This window comes from Macrosteles quadrilineatus, unplaced genomic scaffold (genome assembly GCF_028750875.1).
Source record: "Macrosteles quadrilineatus isolate MER2022 unplaced genomic scaffold, UCM_ALF_1.0 Scaffold_7__1_contigs__length_78375512, whole genome shotgun sequence".
Taxonomy (NCBI): domain Eukaryota; kingdom Metazoa; phylum Arthropoda; class Insecta; order Hemiptera; family Cicadellidae; genus Macrosteles; species Macrosteles quadrilineatus.
This window is the reverse complement of record NW_026542600.1, coordinates 65,574,411-65,597,204: the sequence shown is the minus strand read 5'-3', so window position 1 is coordinate 65,597,204 and position 22,794 is coordinate 65,574,411. Positions and strand designations below refer to the sequence as shown.

General features: G+C 33.6%; 1 protein-coding gene across 4 annotated transcripts in view; it reads right to left on the bottom strand.

Moving 5' to 3' along the window:
• LOC128997825 (copper-transporting ATPase 2) overlaps positions 1 to 22,794 on the bottom strand; it is a 96,180-nt gene that overhangs the window by 6,315 nt on the left and 67,071 nt on the right. For all 4 annotated transcript variants that reach the window (XM_054423566.1, XM_054423569.1, XM_054423567.1 and 1 more), the window contains 2 exons: positions 21,568 to 21,638; positions 1,216 to 1,383 (listed from right to left, as the gene is read on the bottom strand). In XM_054423566.1, the coding sequence (XP_054279541.1) occupies positions 1,216 to 1,383; positions 21,568 to 21,638 (239 nt within the window). The remainder of the gene's footprint in view (positions 1 to 1,215; positions 1,384 to 21,567; positions 21,639 to 22,794) is intronic.

The following is a 22,794-nucleotide window of genomic DNA, read 5'->3' as shown; positions in this document are numbered from 1 at the left end:
AACGTGTTTATGAAAAGATGATATCATGGCCAGAGGTGGGGTCTTGAATACAAATCCAGTTTATCTTGCCTAAGGAACCCACCTTTTTTACTTGATATTTGGACCTACAGATTAAGGTGAGCTGTACCACTGGTTATATATGGTGATAAGCAGGATTAGAACCACGGCCCCAGGGACAAAAACGCCTGCACTCTAACCATCTAACATCCCAACAGCAGCATCCCACATATATACTACAAATACTAGGAGGGAGTTCTATTTATCACAACTAATTGTTAGTAGTGTCACTTGGAAAACTATGGTTATACCCAAGCTTTTATTTTACTTGTCCCACAAAAAGTTGGCAAGGAAGAATTATTTATGGGGTCTACTACAAAATAAAATCAGATTTCAGGAGTATTTATATTTTACAGACATACCAACCAAAACACTTGAACAATCTCTGGCCTCAGTCTTGCCAGGATACTTGTTTTAAAATAAACTGTTTGAAGGATATGTTATTAAACAAGAAGTTTGGAACCGAAGCAGATAAAAAGAGATTGTTTGTTGTTATTGTTAGTAAAACGTTAGTACATCTTATATGAACCTTGGGTGTCTTAATTTTAAAGTTTAATGAAAACCATTTTTTTAATAGGAAAAACTAAATTGGTACCTATTTAATTATGTGTTGATTTTGTTGTTAAAAGTTATACTCTCTTTTATTAGTTGATAGAAACAAAATATAAACAATAAAGCTATTACATGTAATTTGTTGTTCAGATTATTTTTTATGGTTTGTTTTTTTTATCATAAATTTTGTACAAGGTGAAATTTGCTAAAACATAAGACCAATAATATTTTAAATAAGGAAAGATTTTTAATGTAGTTACCCTTATCTGACTCGTTTCAGGTAGTTAAGATAACGCATGTTTCATATATATATATATAACTGAATAATCTGAGGAAAATTACTTTGATAAATACACAATGACTATGGTTATGGCTATTAAAACTAACTAGAGGTCAATGATTTCACAAGGCAAGTTAGTTTTAAAATATTGAATTGTTAAGAAAACAAAACACTTGCAAATGTTTTATTAGTGTGTAATAAATTCACCACTTAAGAACTATATTCTCAGGTAGTGAGTGATTAAGGTTCAAGGGTTGTTATATAATATTTTACACATTATTACTCTTTGTTTTAGACATCATTTAATTAAATATAGAAGACCATACCTGGAGAATGTACTGCTGGTGGAATGTGAGAGATTAGGTCGCTCTATGTCATCGATTCCGCGATGAATGGATATCTGATCGGTCTCCCCAGCACTGCATTTGTTGCGAGCTTCCAACACAGCGAGATACTCCGAAGTCGTCAAGGACTCCCGAGTTGGCTTTCGCCACCTGAAAAATAAATATCAATTCAGTATTCACAGTAAAATCAAACATATTTGTTGATCAGCCCATGGTGCAAGGATAGTCTAAATAAATCTGCAATGTATGTAAGAGTCTTTAACCGTTGCAAATTGTATGTTATTTGAAGGGTATGGAAATAAATTTGACAGCTAAACCACACAGATAACTATGTCTCTATGTCAAAGATTCTAAATCAATCTTCTAATGCAAGCAGTACTGACTGCTTTTTCACAACATTGGGCACATAGGGCAGCTATTTGTTACGTCAAAATGAATGTTGAATGACAGAAGAACAAAAACTGTAAATTGTTAAAAAAATAGCTTTAAAAATCTTACTAAACCATTTATCAGTTTGTGTACATGGCACTCAACTCTCACTTCAACTAAGCTCTACCACAGACAGGTAAACTCTTCACTGTCCTGGCATGGGGAGACAACTTCTTTGATCAGTTTGTGTACATGGCATTTAACTCCCCACTTCAACTAAGCTCTACCACAAACAGGTAAATCCTTCACTCTCCTGGCATGAGAAGACAACTTCTTTGATCAGTTTGTGTACATGGCATTTAACTCTCCACTTCAACTAAGCTCTACCACAAACAGGTAAACCCTCCACTCTCCTGGCATGGGGAGACAACTTCTTTGATCAGTTTGTGTACATGGCATTTAACTCCCCACTTCAACTAAGCTCTACCACAAACAGGTAAATCCTTCACTCTCCTGGCATGAGAAGACAACTTCTTTGATCAGTTTGTGTACATGGCATTTAACTCCCCACTTCAACTAAGCTCTACCACAAACAGGTAAATCCTTCACTCTCCTGGCATGAGAAGACAACTTCTTTGATCAGTTTGTGTACATGGCATTTAACTCCCCACTTCAACTAAGCTCTACCACAAACAGGTAAATCCTCCACTCTCCTGGCATGGGGAGACAACTTCTTTGATCAGTTTGTGTACATGGCATTTAACTCCCCACTTCAACTAAGCTCTACCACAAACAGGTAAATCCTTCACTCTCCTGGCATGAGAAGACAACTTCTTTGATCAGTTTGTGTACATGGCATTTAACTCCCCACTTCAACTAAGTTCTACCACAAACAGGTAAATCCTTCACTCTCCTGGCATGAGAAGACAACTTCTTTGATCAGTTTGTGTACATGGCATTTAACTCTCCACTTCAACTAAGCTCTACCACAGAAAGCTAAATCCTTCACTCTCCTATCATAGGGAGACACCTTGGTCAGTTTGTGTACATGGCACTCAACTCTCCAACTCTCCACTAACAACCACTTAGCCTAAAAGATTCGCCTAATCCGATGATTCGAGGTGTATGTATAATCCAAGGCTTATGAACACCGTACTATGCCCCAGTGGTTGTATTACATCACTCCAAACACACAGGTCACCAATTATTTGCTACACAGGACGGGAATCAAACTCGAGCAAACAAATGCCAAGTGACACATGCCCTAGCCTTCTCGGCTATCTGTGCTTGGAGAATATTGAGTTAAAACTGTTATTTAAGCAGACGTCAATAATCGCTAACAGATCGCGGACCCAACAGCGCTACAACCTAAGTTGTTCAATGTGTTACTAGATAGCAGCACTAGTTAGTCACGGACTATTTAGATGATATTTTTCAACTGAACTACAACAGTGATCTTAAATGGTGTTACTGAGGCTTTACTGACAAATAGGTTTATTTTCCGAAAAAGGCTATTTTATAACAACCTTATCCAACTAAATCAAGGTTAAATTCAATATTACATAGTAAGCTAGATGTTTTTAGATTTTATGACATGTTGGTTTCAAATAATGGTATCAGAACATTACAATACAGTTACAATTCAATAACAGGTAAAGGAATTAAAAGGCAAACAAAAAAGTCTTACTAAATACGAGCATTGGCCTAGCACTCAAAAGGTTAAACATATTTTTTTATGTGCATATGTCAATCTAGGAAATCTTATTTTCAGACTGTTTTTCAGCATTTATTTGAAATGGAACTTCAATGTTTCAAAACAAAATCAATCCATTGTTTTGGTTTATGAAAATACATTAGAGAGGTAGAACTCAGATATAGATACAGTATACATAAACTTTATTTAATGATCTGTTAATGTTGTTATTTTCAAGCTTATAGCAACATCGATGGTGGATTAAATCTACCACCTAATAAAATTTAAATTGTCCAATCTAAAAAGGATTGAATCCTATCAGCTTTAGTAATGTACTCTTAATCAGTAAGGTTTGACAACATGCTAAGTATAATGTGTACATAATGACAAATAAATTATGTTTTAATTTATAACCTTTATCCATGAATAATCAATGTTATAGTTATTTGAATAGTCATGAAAGATCAGTCATCATATAAGTAAACCGTGAAAACTTGATAAATGCAACAATACAACCTTCAAGAACTTCTTGAAAAGCTAATAGCTTATTTAAAGAGAACAATTTTACCGAATAATAAAGTCCCAGTATCTTTCTATTATTTAAATAGAATTTAATTAAAAATAACAGACTGAATTATAACTTTGACATTAATTAATAGAATTATTTACAATAAATAAGTGTTAACTTATGTATAACTTTCTAATTTTATAAGCTTGCTCAATAGTTTACAGTAGATACTGTATTTATTATTTAATAGGTTTTATTTCAACCAAAGGTTAGTGAATTATAAATTGTGTTAGGCTTTTAAATTGTGTTTAATTATAGTCCAACTAATAGAATTTGTTAGTAATGACCCCTCGTTATTCCCCAATAGGTCAACTAACAATGCCATTAATACAAAGATTAAAAGTTTCTTCTTTTTACAAAACATTAGCCGTTGTTATTACTTGTATCTACTATGTCTTGAGACATTCTAAAGAAAAACTACTTCACTATACCTAACTAGTTTGGTTTTTGTTTTGAGACTCATTATAAAGAAATCTTAAGAACCACTATCAGCTATAGACAGGCTGATGGGAAAGACAAGGTCCCCCCATGTTATTATCTAATACTGTAAATGATTTCCTCATTTTGAATATTTCCTAAGAATCTTTAAATCAAGAATTATTGCATTCTAGCACAGACTAGGGAACAAAAGAGAAAGTCACTTTTGTTCCTTAGTCTATGATTCTAGAAAGATATCTGCAGTGTTATGCTCAAAATGTCTGTTTACATTTTTAATTGAAAATTACTGTTTAAAGTAGTTGTATGTTATTTTTTTTTAATATTACAAATAGTAAAACTGTTTCTGTTAGTACTAAAAATAGATTTTTTATTCTCATATTTAGAAGTAAATTAAAAAATTCCAATGATTCCAATTCTAATAATTTGGGGTTTTTGATGTATGAATAATTTGTATAGAAAATAAAACACTCAATGAATGAGTTTGATTTATTTTCTACAGGAAAGATGGTTGGTTTGGATTAGCAGGACTAACACAACAAAAATTACAGAATATTTTCAAGATTCAAATATATTAATAGGATTACAATAAGATGCAATAGTGATTGTTAAAACAAACAAGTTGAACAAACATTTTTGCTTTAATACATCATACATAATAATGCATAATCAATTATGACATCTAAATCATTTACATACTAATGTGCTTGTAATGTTTATTCAAAGTAAAAAAAAAAACTAACAATTTATACAAGTTGTTTAATGTTATTTATCTCAGTATGACTTAAACTGTATTCATACGTTTTTTTACAAAAAATTTTACAAAAATAGCCGAAGAAAATTCTTCTTACTATTTAAGAAAGTAATGTTCAGTGTATGGAAATAGAGTAGTATTCGAGGAATAACAAACAGATGGGAACATGCCAACTTTCATTTGAGTACCATGGCCTGAGAGAGAGTGTGTGTGAGGGAGAGGGAGAGGAAAGAGAGAGAGAGAGAGGAAAGAGAGAGCAATAGGAACCAGTTGACAGTGGACAGTTAGTCAGTGTGGACGCAGTATTGTGTATAGTGGACAGGTGTACGAGTCAGTGTTCCATGTCCTAGACAGGCACAAACATGTCGCCACTACTGGTGACTGTTTGTCTGTTTACTTTTCATTTCACTGTTGTTTTGTGTGCCTCTTCTATTGTTTTCCCTGATGAAGAAATCGATCAAAGCCCTTCAAACATTAGTGAAAAACTTATAGAGTGTCTCACAGATGAGTTTAAAATTGAATTTAACGGAGAATGTCGCTCATTATTAAAACCCGACTCAAATGTTTGTCCAGAGGGACAGTGGATAGTTTTGGATCTCTCAGCTGCGTCTTTACCTAACCCAGTGATAAGGGGGAAATGTGCGCTACAGAAATGTCCCTCACAGATGCATTACTTTTTGAGCCGACAAAGGTGCATCCATGAAAACCAAAGTTCGTCTGTTTGCCCAGTAGGTAATGTTGCAGACACAGACTTTTTTGGTGATGGGTTTTGTAGCTGTATCAAGTCACCTGTTCACATCAAAGACGAAAAATCGGGAAAGTGTTATCAAGCGTACAAAAGAGGTCCGTGTCCTAAAGGACAAGTGTGGGTTGTGGGGGGTTGCCGGTTAGATAACTGCACGGCGACTCGGACTCGCTTTCCAAATAAAACAATCGTTACGTGGAGTGACGGCAAGTGCTACGCTGTGAACGAACAAGGTCCGTGCAAGGATGGTTATGATGTTAGCATCAACGTTCACACTCAGACTCCTGAATGTGTGGATCGACTTACATCCCTGACTCTTGTGGATCCTCCGTGCTCAGGCGCTAGTCACTCAGGACAATGCACCAAGCCTGTCAGTTCACCACAGTCTATTTTCTACTCCCAAGTGGCGTCGCAGGTCCACAAAAAACGGCCCTGACTATAGTGTGACTTCAGTTATATGGTGATTTAAAAGTGAAAAATCTCATCTTATAAACTGATATTTACAGAGGGAGTAAAACTATATGTGAATTGATTTTTTATTTATTTGACACTATATGTTTCAATACTAATAATCTACAGGTTTTTTTTTATTTATTTGAATGATATTACCTAGAAAACTAAACTAAATTTAGTTTTAAATCATTAAAAATATTAAATGATCTATTAAAAAGCATTATATTGTATCTTGTTCTTTCAAATATTTGCTATTTCTATTTGAGAAACCTTTGCTCATGTTTAGTACGTAAAGATTTGCAAATTCAGTCAAAACCTTTAAGGAGTAAGATCTGCAAACCTTTTTTATAGACTACTAATCTTTACTCTCATAAGGACTTGAATAAGCTTAGACTTCAAAGTACGAATTTCCTAAGAAAAAAGGTTTGTTTGGATTTATAGAATTACCTAACAACATACCTTATCTCCTGCACCTGTACTTTTTTTTAAATAAAGCAGTTTTAGTAAACATTTAAAATATTTTGTAAGCTTCTAAAAGTTCCTAATCACTTTTACTACCCTACAAATAGAAAGTTTTATATCTCAAGTTCACATAAAAATTACTGAACGCAGGAAGTAACACTACTGTATTAGTAAGGTAGTGTTTTTTTCTTTTAATTTAATATTACAATTTTTAAGAGTAGTAGTTTTCTAGGAAAAAGTGCAAATGATCAAAAAATTCATTATCCATGTTTAAAATTTTTGGCCTAAATTCAATACTAAACAGTTATTCTTACATCAATCTGTTACAGGTATATTGTTATAATATATTTCAAACTGTTAATTTTTTAAGCATTCACAGTGTTTTCAAAGCTTGTAGTTAATAATTTGGAGTAAGTGACTTTTCATTCTTGGAAACCTAGACACAAAACAAATCCTGAAAGTGTTTGCCTACTGGATAGACCCTGTGGTACTGTAAAATTAGGCTTTACTGTTCAGTAAGTTATTTTATATTCAATTTAGTGTTCTGTCCTATGAACCTTTACACTTCCTCAACGTAAGTATATGGAATAAATACAACTATTTGAGTTTTAGGCAATTTTAATTTGAAAAAGTAGTTTTTCAACAGGTTTGTTGGTAACAGGAACAAAGTTTAACAAATTCTGTTCCCTTTTAAGCTGTTAAATATTTTACGTTAGTTTAATTTCCAATTAAATAAAGATGGCATCTTTGTTTGATTTCCAATTAAATAAAGATGACATCTTTGTTTGATTTCCAATTAAATAAAGATGGCATCTTCAGGAGCAAAGTTTGTTATCACATCACTTAAAACACAAACACTATTTTACTATTTGCATTATCGGTTGGTGGACGATTTACGGCGCGGTCGCAGGAATCCGGGCGTGCAAGCGCATACGCGGACTGGAATCACTACATTACGCACTTGTGGCAAAATGTACATTGAGCATAGAAATCTACAATCTTCAAGAACCTGGGAACCATAAGGTAAACCATTGTAACTAATCATTTGTTCTTGAAACTGGGAATAGCACACAAATATTTTTCTAGTCTTCTATCTGTACAAGAGATTAAAGATATATAAGAATTTTGGACTAATGCATTCTTCACGGATAAACTGTTTTTACTACCTATTCATTTTGACCACCTCTAACCATCTAGAGTAGAAGTCAACAAGTATCAAGTATATCTTCCCTTCTTGATTGAGTAAACAGGTTGTTCCACTAGCCAGTTTCACAGTCCCTGTTTTAGTGTTTCCTCTCATAGTCTTGAGGTCTTGCGACAGTGCATTGATGATCTAGCGGCCAATAAGGATGGTTTCTTACTGAACTGTGTTGTATGGTGTGCAGGCTGAAATCTGTTGCTCTTCAGGTATGGTATGGGTGAAAATATATTACTGGGAAGGTTCAGCTGGTCAGTGTATAGAACAACTGCACTGATGTAAAGTGCTATGATGGTTGGGGGGGGGGGCGTTTTAAAGGCTTTTCTGTAGCTATCTGTGGGGTCATGGTCCATGAGAGCCCTAATGGCTTTCTTCAGAAGCACCAGGATTTTGTTAAGGTTGGTTTCAGATGTTCCTACCCATGATATCAACCCATACCTAAGATGGGACTCCAGTAAAGTGAAATATGCTGCATTAGCTGCTTGAATGCCTGCAGTCCATTTTATCCTTTTCACCACAAGGATCCCGGATTTAAAAGCTACTTTGTAAAGTTGGTTATATGGTCTGTCCAGGAGGGATCAGCATCAATAGTAACACGCAGGAGTTTAAACTTTTTTCAACTTCCATGAACTTTAAATATCAGGGGTTTCAGGTATATGCTCCAGTCTTTTGCTAAAATTTATCTGTATCATTTAAGAAGGGTTTAATAACCAAGTATTGTTTTAGGCAATATTGTAGAACTGTGTCTGTAGATAATAGAATATCTTAATATAGTTCTTGGGCTGTGTCATTTATAAACAGTAATGTTGTGTAATCTGCGTTTTGCGTACATAATAGTTTTGATGTTGTTGTGATTTATAAAACCAGGAAAGTCATTAGTAACTGAATCTGACCATCTTAGCCTTATTTAACCTCATTTTACAGCTTAAAGTCGTGATACTTAAGCTTTTAACGAATTTCCCATATAGAGAATAAGCTATTACCGTAGGTCTCATGGTTAGACCTGGAACAGGGACCGATTTACTTAGTATTACCGTAACAAGAAACTAAAAAACACATTTTTGTTAATATGAACATTTTTTCTGTGACCCCAAAATGGGGTATTTTGGGGGCATCTCAAAATTTTTTAATATAAAGCCCCATAAAGTGTCACCTAATTTTGAAGGCCAGCTGATGATTTTGCAATCCTGGCGGTTGGAAAGTTCCACGGAACCATTACTGATCTTATGAACAGAACTTTAAGAGTGGTCGACCAATGGTGTCTTGAAGTTGGGCTCTCTATCAATCCTGGAAAAGTTGTAATGGTACCCTTCACAAGAAGGAGAAAACTGGAAGGAATCAGCCTCCTAATACTGCAGGGTACTGAAATTGAGCTGTAGGATCAGGTTAAGTATCTTGGAGTAATTTTGGATAGATCTCTTCACTGGGGACGCCACTTTCAAAGACTCATTGACTGTGGCAAGTGGTCCCTAATGGCATGCAGGCGACTGGAAGGCAGAACATGGGGGTTACAGCATTGGTTGTACGTATCTGTTGTTCGACCTGCCATGACATATGGTTCGCTTGTGTGGTGGCCTAAGATGGAATCTACAGCTGCAGTTAAAGCTATAGCAGGAGTAAAGAGACTTGCTGGCCTTATAATAACTGGGGCAGCAAGTAGTTGTCCCGGAGCAGCCCTTGATTGTATGCTTGATATGCTACCCATTGATTTTTTTATTAATGTGGTAGCAAGAAACACAGCACTATGCCTAAGATGCAAAAACTTATAAAACACCACAGGGAACAACAAAGGGCACTCTAAAATTGTTCAGGTAGTACATAGCGATGTGTTTTACTTGCCTTTAGACCATATGTTCAAAAAAATACTCCATTGGTAAGCCTTTCAAAGTACTATTACCAGATAGGGAGGAATGGCTTGGCAGAAAGAGGCCTATCCCCGCAGGTGATTTAGAGTGCTATTCCGGTGGTTCTACGATTAAACAAGGGGGCACCAGTGCAGGTATGCTTTGGAAAAGAGAGGTCATTGGCGTTTTGCAAGCAGAGTTCACTGCCATCTTGGTTTGTGAGAGAAAATCTTAACAAAGAGATTAGTGACAAAACAATTAATATCTATACTGATAGTCAAGCTATCTTAAAAGCACTTAACTCATACAAATTCAACTCAAGGCTCGTGTGGGATTGTCTTGCCTCTGTGTCTGAATTGGGTAAGAGTGATGATGATGATGATCATACACTTTGCTGGGTGCCTGGACACTCAGACATTGAAGGAAATGAAGCCATGGACAGATTGGCAAATGCCAATATATTCTCAGCAGCAATAATGATTGGTCCACAACCCTTCTGTGGTATATCTTGAAAAAGCGTGTCACCTCTATTGTGTAATGGGCCAACGAAATGCACAGAAAATGTTCGGTTTAAAAGCCCCTTCTTGGGGTCAGCAAGCTTACTCTGTATACACCTTCTAAACAGGTGTATACAAAATGCCGCCATTTTGTATAGAGTTGAGATAGGGACCTCTACTAATGGCCTTCAAAATGAGCTGTCACTTGATGAGGCTTTATATTTTAAAAAATTGAGCTGCCCCCAAAATACCCCATTTTGAGTTATTTAAAAAACTAAATTTTAAATGGCCGCCATTTTGTTTTATGAATTTTTAAAATTGTCATTATTTTTGTAGCTTTGTCTAGTTGTCATTAACGTCTGTGAAAAGTTTCAATTTTGTATCTTTTACCACTATTTAGAAAACAATTAATAAGTGAAAAGAACAAAATTAAATGTTCAGACTGTGATAAATCCTACATTGGCCAAACAAGTTGTAGCTTTAAGAAGAGGTTCCAGGAACATATACAAGCGTTAAAATCAGGTAACAAAACGACAATGAAATCAAATTTTGCAGAGCACCTAATCGAAACTCGACATGAATTAATATAAAAATATAAATGAAAATTTAGAAATTCTAGAATATGAAAGTAATAAAACAAAATTAAATGTCAAAGAAGATTTTCATATATACACAAATTACAAAAGATTTCCTCAAAATTTACTGAATACCATGAACATCAACAAAACAAATCCGATATTTGAAAAAATCCTACACTTGCAATAAAACAGAAATATTATATAATATACGAAAAATTAAACAAAGAATAAATCAAGATCCTCTAAAATCTAAGTTAGCTTAACATATGATTATATTTATTCCTTTCATTATTTTTGTTATTGTATTTGTATATAATGTAAACATGACTACGACCTAAGTGTTGAAACATGTTGTTTGTTAATTAAAATGAATTTAAAAGGGTACTAATGTTTTTATAATGTTTTTGATTATTTACATATAGTAGTAGCCCTAATCACAGCCATACTTATTATATATATATATATATATATATATATATATATAGGGTGTTTCAGTAAAGCGTAGCGGGCTATGCAGATTCAGATTCTACATGCAAAACTAAGTCGAAAATGTAGAATAACTTTTAACTTTTTTTTTATTTCGGCTTAGTTTTGCCGACAATCCGCTATTTTGTATTTTTTTTTTTAATAATTAATAACTCAAAAACTCATGGAGATATTTTTATGAAACTTTGTATAAACTTTTAGGCTACAGGTATAAACATTATCCGAAAATATCTTTGATCAGGCTCATCAAATTTAAAAATGGCGGCCATTTAAAATTTTGTTTTAATGGCTGTTTTTAATTGAATTTTACTTTAAAAATTTTAAATGGCCGCCATTTTAAAATTTGATGAGCATGATCAAAGATATTTTCGGAGAATGTTAGTATGTGTAGCCTTAAAGTTTATACCTAGTTTCATAAAAATATCTCCAAGGGTTTTTGAGTTATTAATTATTTTCAAAAAAATACAAAATGGCAGAATATGGCTAAACTAAGCCGAAATAAAAAAAAAAGTTATTCTATATTTTCGACTCTTTTTTGCATGTAGAATCTGAATCTGCATAGCCCGCTACGCCTTACCGAAACACCCAGTATATATTAATTAATTGAAGGTTACAACCAAATAATTTTTTTTATGGAGATTGCCATAGTGTTATATTTTATCAAACATATTTCACTGCCACTTGCAAACCATACCTAATGTTATTTGTTAAAAACTTGAATAGATTTGTCTAATAAAAAAGTACAAATGTCATGTCGTTTTACATCAAAATGTCATTAATCATAGATTTACTTACTAAATATATAAATTAGTTTATTTATTAGGATTAATTTTTTCCTAGGTTTACAACAAGTTAAAATGTAGAAAATCGTTAAGACATTTTAGTTGTAGGATTATAAACATGATATCTAAAAATTGATAGAGATGAATAACTGTTTGGTAGTCTTCACAATGGACTTAGTGTGCGGCAACACATAAAATAGCTAAACATTATCTATAAAAATATTATTCAAAACTTGGTAACAACAAATTGATAAGCAGCAGATAGAGAAAAGGTACAATACACTTGTGCCTAATTGATGATAAGTAAAAATAGTAAATAATTACAGAGGTACTAAACGCAACAATCAAAATAAATTAATTGATTGTGAGACCAGACAGACAGCTTGACTAAGGTCAAGGAGTGGAAAACATTGTGTAATGGAAAAGTTGGCATGAGGTTAAGGCAGTGGTGGTGAGGGGGAGGGGAGGAGGGGAGGTAACCAGTTGTCAGTGTTGTCAGTTGTCAGTTGGGCAGCACAGTGAGTGGAGTGGACAGTGATGTGAGTGGACAAAGGTCAGTACATGTGGTAGCCTACAGGAGTCATGTCACCACTAGTGGTGACTGTTACTTGGATAACATACACACTGTCACTAGTCCAGTGTGTTCCATCCTTCATAGAAAACGATTCTATTGTATTCCCAGAGGTGGACAATGCTACAGCCCCTTCAGATATCAGTGCCAAACTCAAAGAGTGTTTGAAGGATTACATTTTTAAAATAGAGTTTAACGGTGAGTGCCATTCTGTATTGACGACGGATAAGACAGTTTGTGCTCATGGTCAATGGTTGGTTCTGGATTTTAACTCGGCGTCCTTACCGAACCCTGTGATCCGAGGGAAGTGTGCGGTCAGAAGATGCCCTCCGCAATACCACTTCTGGGTGCACCAACTTGCGTGTGTTCACAACAACCAGAGTAGTTTATACTGTCCCTTCGGGAGTGTTCTTGACACAGACTATTTTGGAGACGGGTTTTGTAACTGTATAAAGTCACCAGTGCACGTCAGAGAGAGAAATACAGACCTTTGTTACCCAGTATTTAAGCGCGGGCCGTGTCCCCAGGATAGAGTTTGGGTTAAAGGTGGTTGTCTCTTGGACAACTGCACGATCGCCAGAGCCCGCTATCCACAAAAAACTATCTTGTCGTGGAGTGACGGAAAGTGTTACGCTGTGAATGAACGAGGGCCATGCAAGGGAGCTACGGAAGTGCTGCGCATCAACCCGTATACGGCGAGGCCAGAATGTGAAGACCCTAAAGCTCCCCTACACCTTGTAGACGCACCCTGTACTGGAACTGATCACTCAGGAAAATGTACTAAAGCCGTCAGCACACCACAGAACGCTTTCTACTCTCAAGTCGCTGAGCAGGCTAGTAAAAAAAAGACTAGAAACGTCAGTCCGAAGTGATTTGATAGTTACGGTACTGTAAATATTAGGGTCTGTATAAAATAACTAATTTGTAATAAAATCTAAACCTGATACAATTATTTGCCAGGTTTCTTTGTTTACCTTCTTGATGAGTTTTGCTCCTTAAACTTAAAAGCAAATAGGAAATGTGACTCATTTAGAAATATACTGACTAGTAATGTTTCTCTATTTTTGTAAATAAACCTTGGTAAAGACAAAGGACAAGGGATTTTAGAAAATATCATAAACTATTGAATACCAAAAACAATCAAATAACCATACTTTTTGAATTTAAATTTTTGTTTTAATACAGTATTCTATAATATAAAACACATGTATGACATGTTTGATTTCCATAATTCCTAACTATTTAATTATTTATTATCTTAACTATTTAATTCTTAATTATTTGGATTTAATATCAACCATAAGTAAATTATTGCAGTAAAATATACAGTATAAGATTAAAATGAAATGTTTTGTATAATCCTGATTTAATTGACGAAATAAGAAAACTGAGGAGATTATAAACCTATGTTACTGTGCACTATATTAACTTATTACAAACTTGTCAACATTTAAAAACTATAAATATATTAATAGTTCAGCTAAACTGATTGATATAATTGAAATGCTTCAATTTAATTGAAAAATAATTCTTCAAGTCAAATTCAATATATTTTGCATAAGCATATTAAAATATTTAAAGTATATTCACAGGTAAAATTACTTTTTTACTAAAAACTGCTACAAATATTAAGTCAAAATGCAATATTTATTTGTTTTGTTATTAGTCAATCAGTGAGATATGTTTATCATGAACTGTGACCCAAGCTAAGGTTAATATGAGCCAATCTAGGTCAACAGGCAAAGTCCTTCCAAGGCTAATACTACAGCGTTTTCTACATATATCCGTTGGAAATTTGCCTTTCACTGAGGTAGGGGACATGAGGAAGTAGCCCATAGTTAGCTGATAGTCAAGTATTTTAAACAGTTTCCATGTCCAGGGTTTGGACCATTCTCTTTCAAAAGCAAAAATTCCAATGGCGTAGATAGACAGACACGACAAACATTTAAAAATATCATGTCTTTATGGTGATGGATCATTAAGTATTTAATATTCAATGCAACTTGCCACACCATTTCTTTTAATCTTAAACTCAACAACAAATTTAATAACTGTTTCTCAATATACTACAAATTTATTTTGAGATGAATTAAACAATTTAAGAACATTATTAATTATTAATGATATTGTCAAGATATTATTTGTAAATCAATTAATTTTCAACACCTTGTTTATGATTTATTTCTGAGTATAACGTATATTTGCTAGTCAAAGATTTACAAAAAACAATTCCCAGCCATTGTAAACACAAGACATTTAAAAACTGTGTGTTTTAGCTGTGTTATTACATTATTACTAAATCAATAAACATTATTGAATTCATGCACAAATTTGATCAATTATGTATGAGTGTTCAAATAGTACAACTTTCTTATTGGCTAATTTCCTATAAAAGAGGAAAATGTGACCACAACCAAAATCGAATGCAAAAGGTCAACACTTTTGTAATTAGGTTTGTGGGATTCTTTATCTGATATTATTTTTATTTTCAAGAATATTTTTTTGCAATTTTCTTGAGCATGAAAATGCAGATAAATTAATGTCATTCATTTTAATTTTTGGTATAATGGTTGTACCTGTACCAATACACAAGTGCTAACCATATTAAATTATTTTCCATGTTATCCTTACGAAGAATAAACTGATTATGTAGATTGAATGTTTACATGTATCTATCAAATTTGAATTTTCAAATTTGTTCCTCTACCGGTAGGCATTTTTATCCAAACAAAAACACATCTGCATGTTCCTTGCAGCAGAAAACCCAAGTACGCAAAGAAAATAATGTTATTCATATCATAATATGAATGACAGAGTGGGTCTAAGTGAAAATTTCCTTTCATTATGAACCGGTTTAGTTAAAAATAAAAAACCCTACTGGAAAGTCCCTTAATATGGTTTGCTGTGTCAGGAATATTTTAGTAATAAATTCATACTCCGGCTCTATTGTCCTTGCTCGTCAACCTTCTTGGATAACGATCTACGTCCAGTATTTTACAGCTAGTAATTATATTCATTATTCATTTGGCAGCCAAGCTACTTCAGATAATTACCCTTCCATGAATCATAGTACTTTTACTGGACTTAACTTCCTTTCTGGGAAACTCTTTAAATTCCTTGTGTTTACTAATAGTGTTAACAATAAGGAAATATTTTAAAACCGACAAAAATGTTGTGTATTAAATTTATCCATAATATTTTATGAACAGTGGGGATGGTTGCTTCACACAATTTCATAAGCAAGAGTGAATTATTAAATAACTAATGCCCTAGAAAAGTCAGTACTTTATATTTATATTTTCTTTTATTTATTTATTTTTTTTTTTTTTATAAAGAACTTTCGCCGTACTTTAGCAGAGTTTAGCCCATACTTTGGTTATATTGTACAAAAGCTTAACAAAAATACAATAAAATCACATAAACTTGGAAATTTATAATACTAATTGTGAATAAGTTTTAAGATACATTAAACAGTATTATGGGCATGTTTAAATTATACTGTAAATTTTTTTTCCATTTTGTGAAAAGTATAGTGTGTGTTTTAATCCACTTAAATTGTTGAAGCTGACTTGGTTCCCCCAAAGTAAGGTTAAAAAAATATTTTTACTGTGTAAAAATGAGACTGTCTAAAAATATCCTCTATGCAAATGTAACTTTTTTACTGCTATTGGTTAAAAAATAAAGCAATAAAAAATAAATTAATACAAACGTTTTACATCATGATAAGCTCATATAGCATATACTTGAAATTAATGAAAGGAGGATCTATGAGCCTATTGTATTTTAGGAAGCAATACACAGGTAGATTTAAGCGGTGATAACTTAATAACAAGGATAAGTAAATGCCAAACCAGAAAGTCATTATCTAGGATCATAGGTCAGTTCAAAACAATGAAGACAACTGAATTGAAATGAGATCACATGCGCATTGATGGTTACATTAACATATCTGCTATAGTTCAACTACCCCAGTAAAAGTGAACTTGATTATTCCAGATAGTTTCTACAAACCAATCCAACAAATAAACAAAGCATCACACTTTGCTATTTCACCTTTAAACATGCTTATGTAAACAGTTTAAAACCTATTATTGGAAAATCCAAATTGTACACAATTTAAATATTTATGATAAATAGTTATTTAATTTGAATCAGAATGTTTTTCCTTGAAAGGTAATTTTACAAATCTGGACTTCTACAAGGCAGAAACTGTATAAATAGCTTTGCAGATTTCCAAGTTTGTGTTATGGCTGTGTGACAAGACTTGGGACCTGTGACAATATAACTTATCGGTTTGTATTCCTGTCTGACGAGTAAATTAAATTTTGATGTACAAAAACAAGGAAAGATCTCCTCACCTGCAGAACCTATCCTTTTGTTGTTTACTAGACAAATAGTAAATTGTGGTTCAAAAATATTCTGTTTACAACCATAGCTAATAAAATAATTGGTGGCAAACTTTTCAGAAGTTTGATGGAAATATTTTGAAAGACTCAAAACAAGCCCTTTAGCTATCATTAATTAAGAAAACACAAAGTTGAACTCCTCAAGGCTATTTCAGTTTAATTGCATATTAAATATTGATTAGTGAACTTTATATAAAAGTATCTTATCACAAGTGAAGATAAAACTAAAACCATATAACATTATCAACATTATTATTTTTTATATGCTGTGTCTTCTAAGTATAAAGTCAAACTTCAGGAACTGGCTTTATGGGTCAAATAAAATTAAAATTTTGAATAACAATTTCTCAAAAATTGCCTTGTTAGCGAGATATCCGCCATTTTGATCCACAGTAGTCAAACGTTATATCTCTAAAACTATAAAAGATATCATTATGCAATTTGGTAAGTGTTTTAAAATAGCAATACACAACTTGTAAAAAAATAATCATTCTACAATTTTATGTTGTTTCAAAATAACAGCCATTTTGAAAAAAAAAATTATTGCATGATTATTTTTTCACCAATACTTCATTCAAAAATATGGACCCAACTTCATGACTTTGTATCTCAAAAAGGTATAAATAAGGCAGAATTATGTATGAATGAACTTTACACCACTCAAAAGAGGAAATTTGAAAAAAATTTCAAAATTTTCTTTACTATAGTTTCGTAAACAGCCGAACAAGTTATCGCAACAATGGGCAGCCGTTTTGTTTTACCATCAGTTGTTAGTAAGATGGCTATGCAGCATAAGATTTTCTGTGTGATAGAGTTTGCAAAAACAGAGTCTCCTATTATAGTGCAGCGGGTTTTTCACCTTGAATTCGGTATTGAACCACCGACTAGAAAAAGCATTACTCATTGGTTTAGGCAATTTCAATAAATTGCAGCTGTGCATTCCGTGATACAAGAGATGATGTCTTGTTTATGGGAGAAATATTTCGCTATCGCTTAGATGTTTGCCTTGCGGCCCAAGCAAACATTGAGCATTTGTAATAGGTGTAAATAAAATTTAGAAATTTTCTCTTTCTGTGGAAAACTAAATTAAAACTAAAAATTAATTAAAACTTACTAAATAAGTGTAAAGCTTATTTTTTCCGATTTATGCTTTTTGAGATACAAACTCCTGAAAGTGGGTCCATATTTTTGAATAGCCCTGTATTTTAAAACACATACTGAATCTCATTAAGATATTTTTAATCATTTTAGAGATGGCGGCGAGTATGAGTTTAAAAGCAAATACTACCAGAAATTATTTTTCCTTTCTTTTTAACTTATTTTGGTCGTGATTACTTCCACTCAGTTTTCTCTAAGGAAAAGAAATAATATTCAAATCAACAATATTATTCATTAAAAACACTTCAGCGAAACCGATATTATGTGTTTTTGTTTTATGTATGTAATATCTTCCTTCTTCTTCCCTTTAGAGAAAAAGGCCTCGAGAATTGAGATTTAAGACGGAATTATAAGTAACCAAATATACATCTTATGAATAGGAAATGCACTGAACAACAACAACAACAAACTTAGAAACCAAAGATGGAATCAAGAACAGTAAAGTCCCATAAACTTGGCACCCGATAACCCAGCAGTTTAGATTGTTCAGCGACCCTAGTAAAGAATTTTTATGTAATCACATCGATAGGTATGTTGTACATTGCCTTTGTCATTTGGACTTGGAATTACTGTAATTAGTGATAATTAAAGAGAGTTATTTGAGTCACACTTATCTGAAAACCAGAGCGCTAGCCAGTAAATATAAGTCTGCACCATTACCTTAAATTTGATGGGAAAAGGTAAGCACCATTTATTTTTCTATACAAGTTGAATTTATGTATTTCAATGTGTTGGGGTTGTAAAACCATGTAATATCTAGTAAATGTGTTGGTTGCAATTTTATTGGTTCAGTTTTGGTTATGTTTAAATTTTTTCACTTGTCAGTTTATGGTTATTTTTGTTTTAAATTGATTAAATTTAAATACTAAATAGATTAAATAGTTTTAATTATGGTCACTTATATTTTACCCTGAGCCGTTCCCAAACTTTTTGGTCTGACGACCCACTTATAAATTAATAATAATGGGCTATAAATTGTATTATTATAAATTTACTAATATTAACATGTACACTGAGAAACACACAACTAAATAGAAACTGTGAGGATAATGTCATTGAAGATACAATATCCAGTTCAAAACACTATTATTTTAGAAACTTTAAATGATTTAAAATTTAAGCTTCGGCCTATTATTTACGAGAGACTGTATCTGGATTGAATGGTGACAACTATTGACGGGTAAATCCGTTATGATTCATACAATAAATATTTTTTTTTTGCTCAACATTTTTAATTTTGATAGAACTTTTATAAAATGTTAACTGTATTTCCCTTCAGAATTTTTTTTAGCCATCTTTGTTAGTACAAAATCCGCGTTTTTGAAAAAAATCTTTGTTTAATAGATGTTACATATCTTATCTATTAAGATATCAGGACAAATTAAAAACCAAAATATTCAGCATAAAATGGGCTTCAAATTAATACATAATTAAATGGCATAAGTATTTAATAAGTATATCAAATGCAAAAACCGAAAAAAGTTTTTCAGTGGTGAAAATATTGTTTTCCATACAATATGTTTAAAAGAAAAAATAAATTCTGACCTTAAATATTATTTTTATTTTCAAGCAGCCATACAAGACAGTCTAAATCTCAAGTTTTAATCATAAGAGTGCTGTCGTTGTTTGTCTATAGATCTATAAATATGGTGGATTGTCCGATTTTTGCCATTATCGAGATCTTATATCACAAAAGGGACTGAACCAAAAAATATCAAATTTCTGTCATAAGCACTTGTAGTTACTGTATTATGTATAAGTTTGATCACTGAGACTCATCTAGTTTAGAAGATATGCCACATCAAAATTTGACGAAAACAGCAAAACCGCTAGTAAGCATTAAGCATGTATTGACAAGAAATAAAACAAAAGTAAACTTCTTTTCGTGGTTTGATTACAAAAAGTATGTTATTTATGTGAACATTTTGTCATGTGACTGAAGAGGTGGTAGTCGCTGAGAGCCAGGTCTGGGCTGTATGGAGGATGTAAAAAAACATCCCATTTGAACTGGTCCAAAAGGTCCTTGGTTTTTTGGGCAGTATGAGGACGTGCGTTGTCATGCAGAAGGACGACACCAGACGTTTTGGATCGCCCGTCTCAGGTTCTTCAGCGTTTCAACGTACGAATCCGCGTTGATTGTTGCACCATGTTCCATAAACTCAACCAGCCCTTTGGTTTGTGTGGCGATGCCGTATGACCCCACAACTTGGACTGTTCTTTAGTCTCAGGATTCACGTATATGACCCAGGTTTCATCTCCAGTCACAATTCGGTTCACAAAATGTTCTCCTTCCTTGTCGTATCGAGTCAAAAAGTCCAGAGCCGGGGTCATTCTTTGAGTCTTGTGGTTTTCCGAAAGGATTTTTGGGACCCACCGAGTACAAAATGTATAGTATAACCTGTCAGTCACAACTTCTTACAGAACAGTCCTGGAAATTTGAGGAAATTCATCCGAAAGTTCTGAGATGGTGAATCGTCGGTTATCACGAACCTTTGCGTTGATTTTCTCAACCAGTTCATCACTGACCACAGATGGCCTGCCACTTCTTTCTTCATCATGCACGTTTGTTCGGCCATTTTTAAACGAGCGAACCCATTCCCGAACAACTCCTTCACTCATTATTTTAGGTCCATACACAGCACAAAGTTCTCTATGAATAGCTGCTGCCGAATACTGTTTAGCTACGAAAAACCGAATCACAGCGTGCACCTCACACTTGGCGGGATTAACGATTGCAGGCAAAAAAACTAGCACTCGGACGACCTTCACACTACCACGGCTGGACGCCGACTGACCTGCGATACGCGCAGGAGCAAAAATGGCGGCGCTAACCCCTCTATTTCCCGTGCAAGAAACAAACGGAGGTTATTTTCCGAACTGCCCTCGTATGTAGTGTTTGATCACATGGATGGAGAACCAGTCTGTTGGAGAGAAAAACAGCCGATCACCTTTGATTTTGAAGAGCTCTCTGAGGCTAAAAGGACAGCTTTTGGCAATTTGGTAAGAAGGATCTGACTGGCATTCATCAGATGCTTGAATCTGTAGGGTCTATCAATAAAACAACTTCCTGGGGTGCGCAACAATTTGACTATTCGGATGAAGTGCTTTATGGTTCTGGCCTGCTCCTGCATGATGAAGATAAGATTGCATTTATTCCCAAAGGAAACAGCCATGAAAACCGACAACCGACTTTGAAATCCAACCCATCCTTAGTAATATATTTTTCCCAACAACCTAGGTCTTCTGGACCTTCCGTTGTATAGGCCTTCCAGTCCACAAACACTGAGTTTGAAGGACTGTACTGCAAACAAAATAAGGAAGAATCTGTTACTTACATTTTTAACATCAGTGAAGATCCAACCACAGAAACTGAGCTGAGAGCCATGGCTGCTGATGCCATCCACGGCTGAAACAATAAACAACAATTTGGAACATTTGACTAAGGTGAAATCCTCGTATTTAATTTTCTTATGCAAAAATCTAAAAATGTAACAATTTTGCCCTTTTAGTCTAGTAATATAGTTTATCTAAACAACTGAGGACTGTGTAAGACATGGGCTGTAGCCTGGGTGACAAGAATCAAGAATCAAGAAGTTTATTGGCCATTAAATACAATATACAAGAATACATTGGCGTACAATAGGTTTCGTCAAAAGGCTTTGATACAAAAAATCTTAAATTTCTAGTCTAAGTCTGAAATGTACATTTATGGTATTCATCAATTCTGTAAAATGCTTTATGTTTTAGCCGGTTTGAAATAGTTTCTTTGAATTTTACAAAAGGTATATTTAGGAATTGCTGGTAACTGTGACTTCTAAATGATTTGTGTAGGCGTATGTAAGGTGTTACAAGATTATGTTTGTTTCTTGTGCTGTGTTCATGTTGATTACATTGTTCATTAAAATTTACAACATTTTCACAGTTTTCATTTCAACTTTTTTAAATGAGAATTTATCTGAGTTGGTGCAAGACCCCCTGCAAACTTGAAATTACTAAGTAGTTTATTAGTATGGCAAATTAGAGTTCTGATAGTGAGTCAAACTTGTTCATACATTGACAAAAAAATCATTAAAGGTGTCAGGTGAAAGAAAAATTCCAGTTGGTACTTTGCATTTGTTTGTTGATTTAATAATTCATTTGTTATTTGCAGAAATTCTTGCTTCATTCATATCTTTTGTGTAAACTTTCTTGGCATTTTCAAAGTTCATTTTATCGTTAACAGTTTTATCATTAGACAGTCCAAGCACTAAGACATTAGAGCATTTGGTTCTTTGGTATTGTGGTCTGACTTTGATGGCCTAAGGTGTTTTGTAAGGAAGGAGACACCAGAGGCAGCTAAGGATGGAATGAGTTTGGCTGGACTGAAAATATCAGGCTGGCACACCTCTATAGTACCTTAAATATGATGGTTATTTGATGTGATAAGAAGGGTTCAAACTTAGAATTTGGCTAGTTAGAATCTTTTATTGCTGCATACATGTTTTTACTTGAAAAACCCCCTATTAGCCTACCTTAAAAATACTTTATAGAAAGACATAAAGACAGGGGTTGTTGTAGTATAA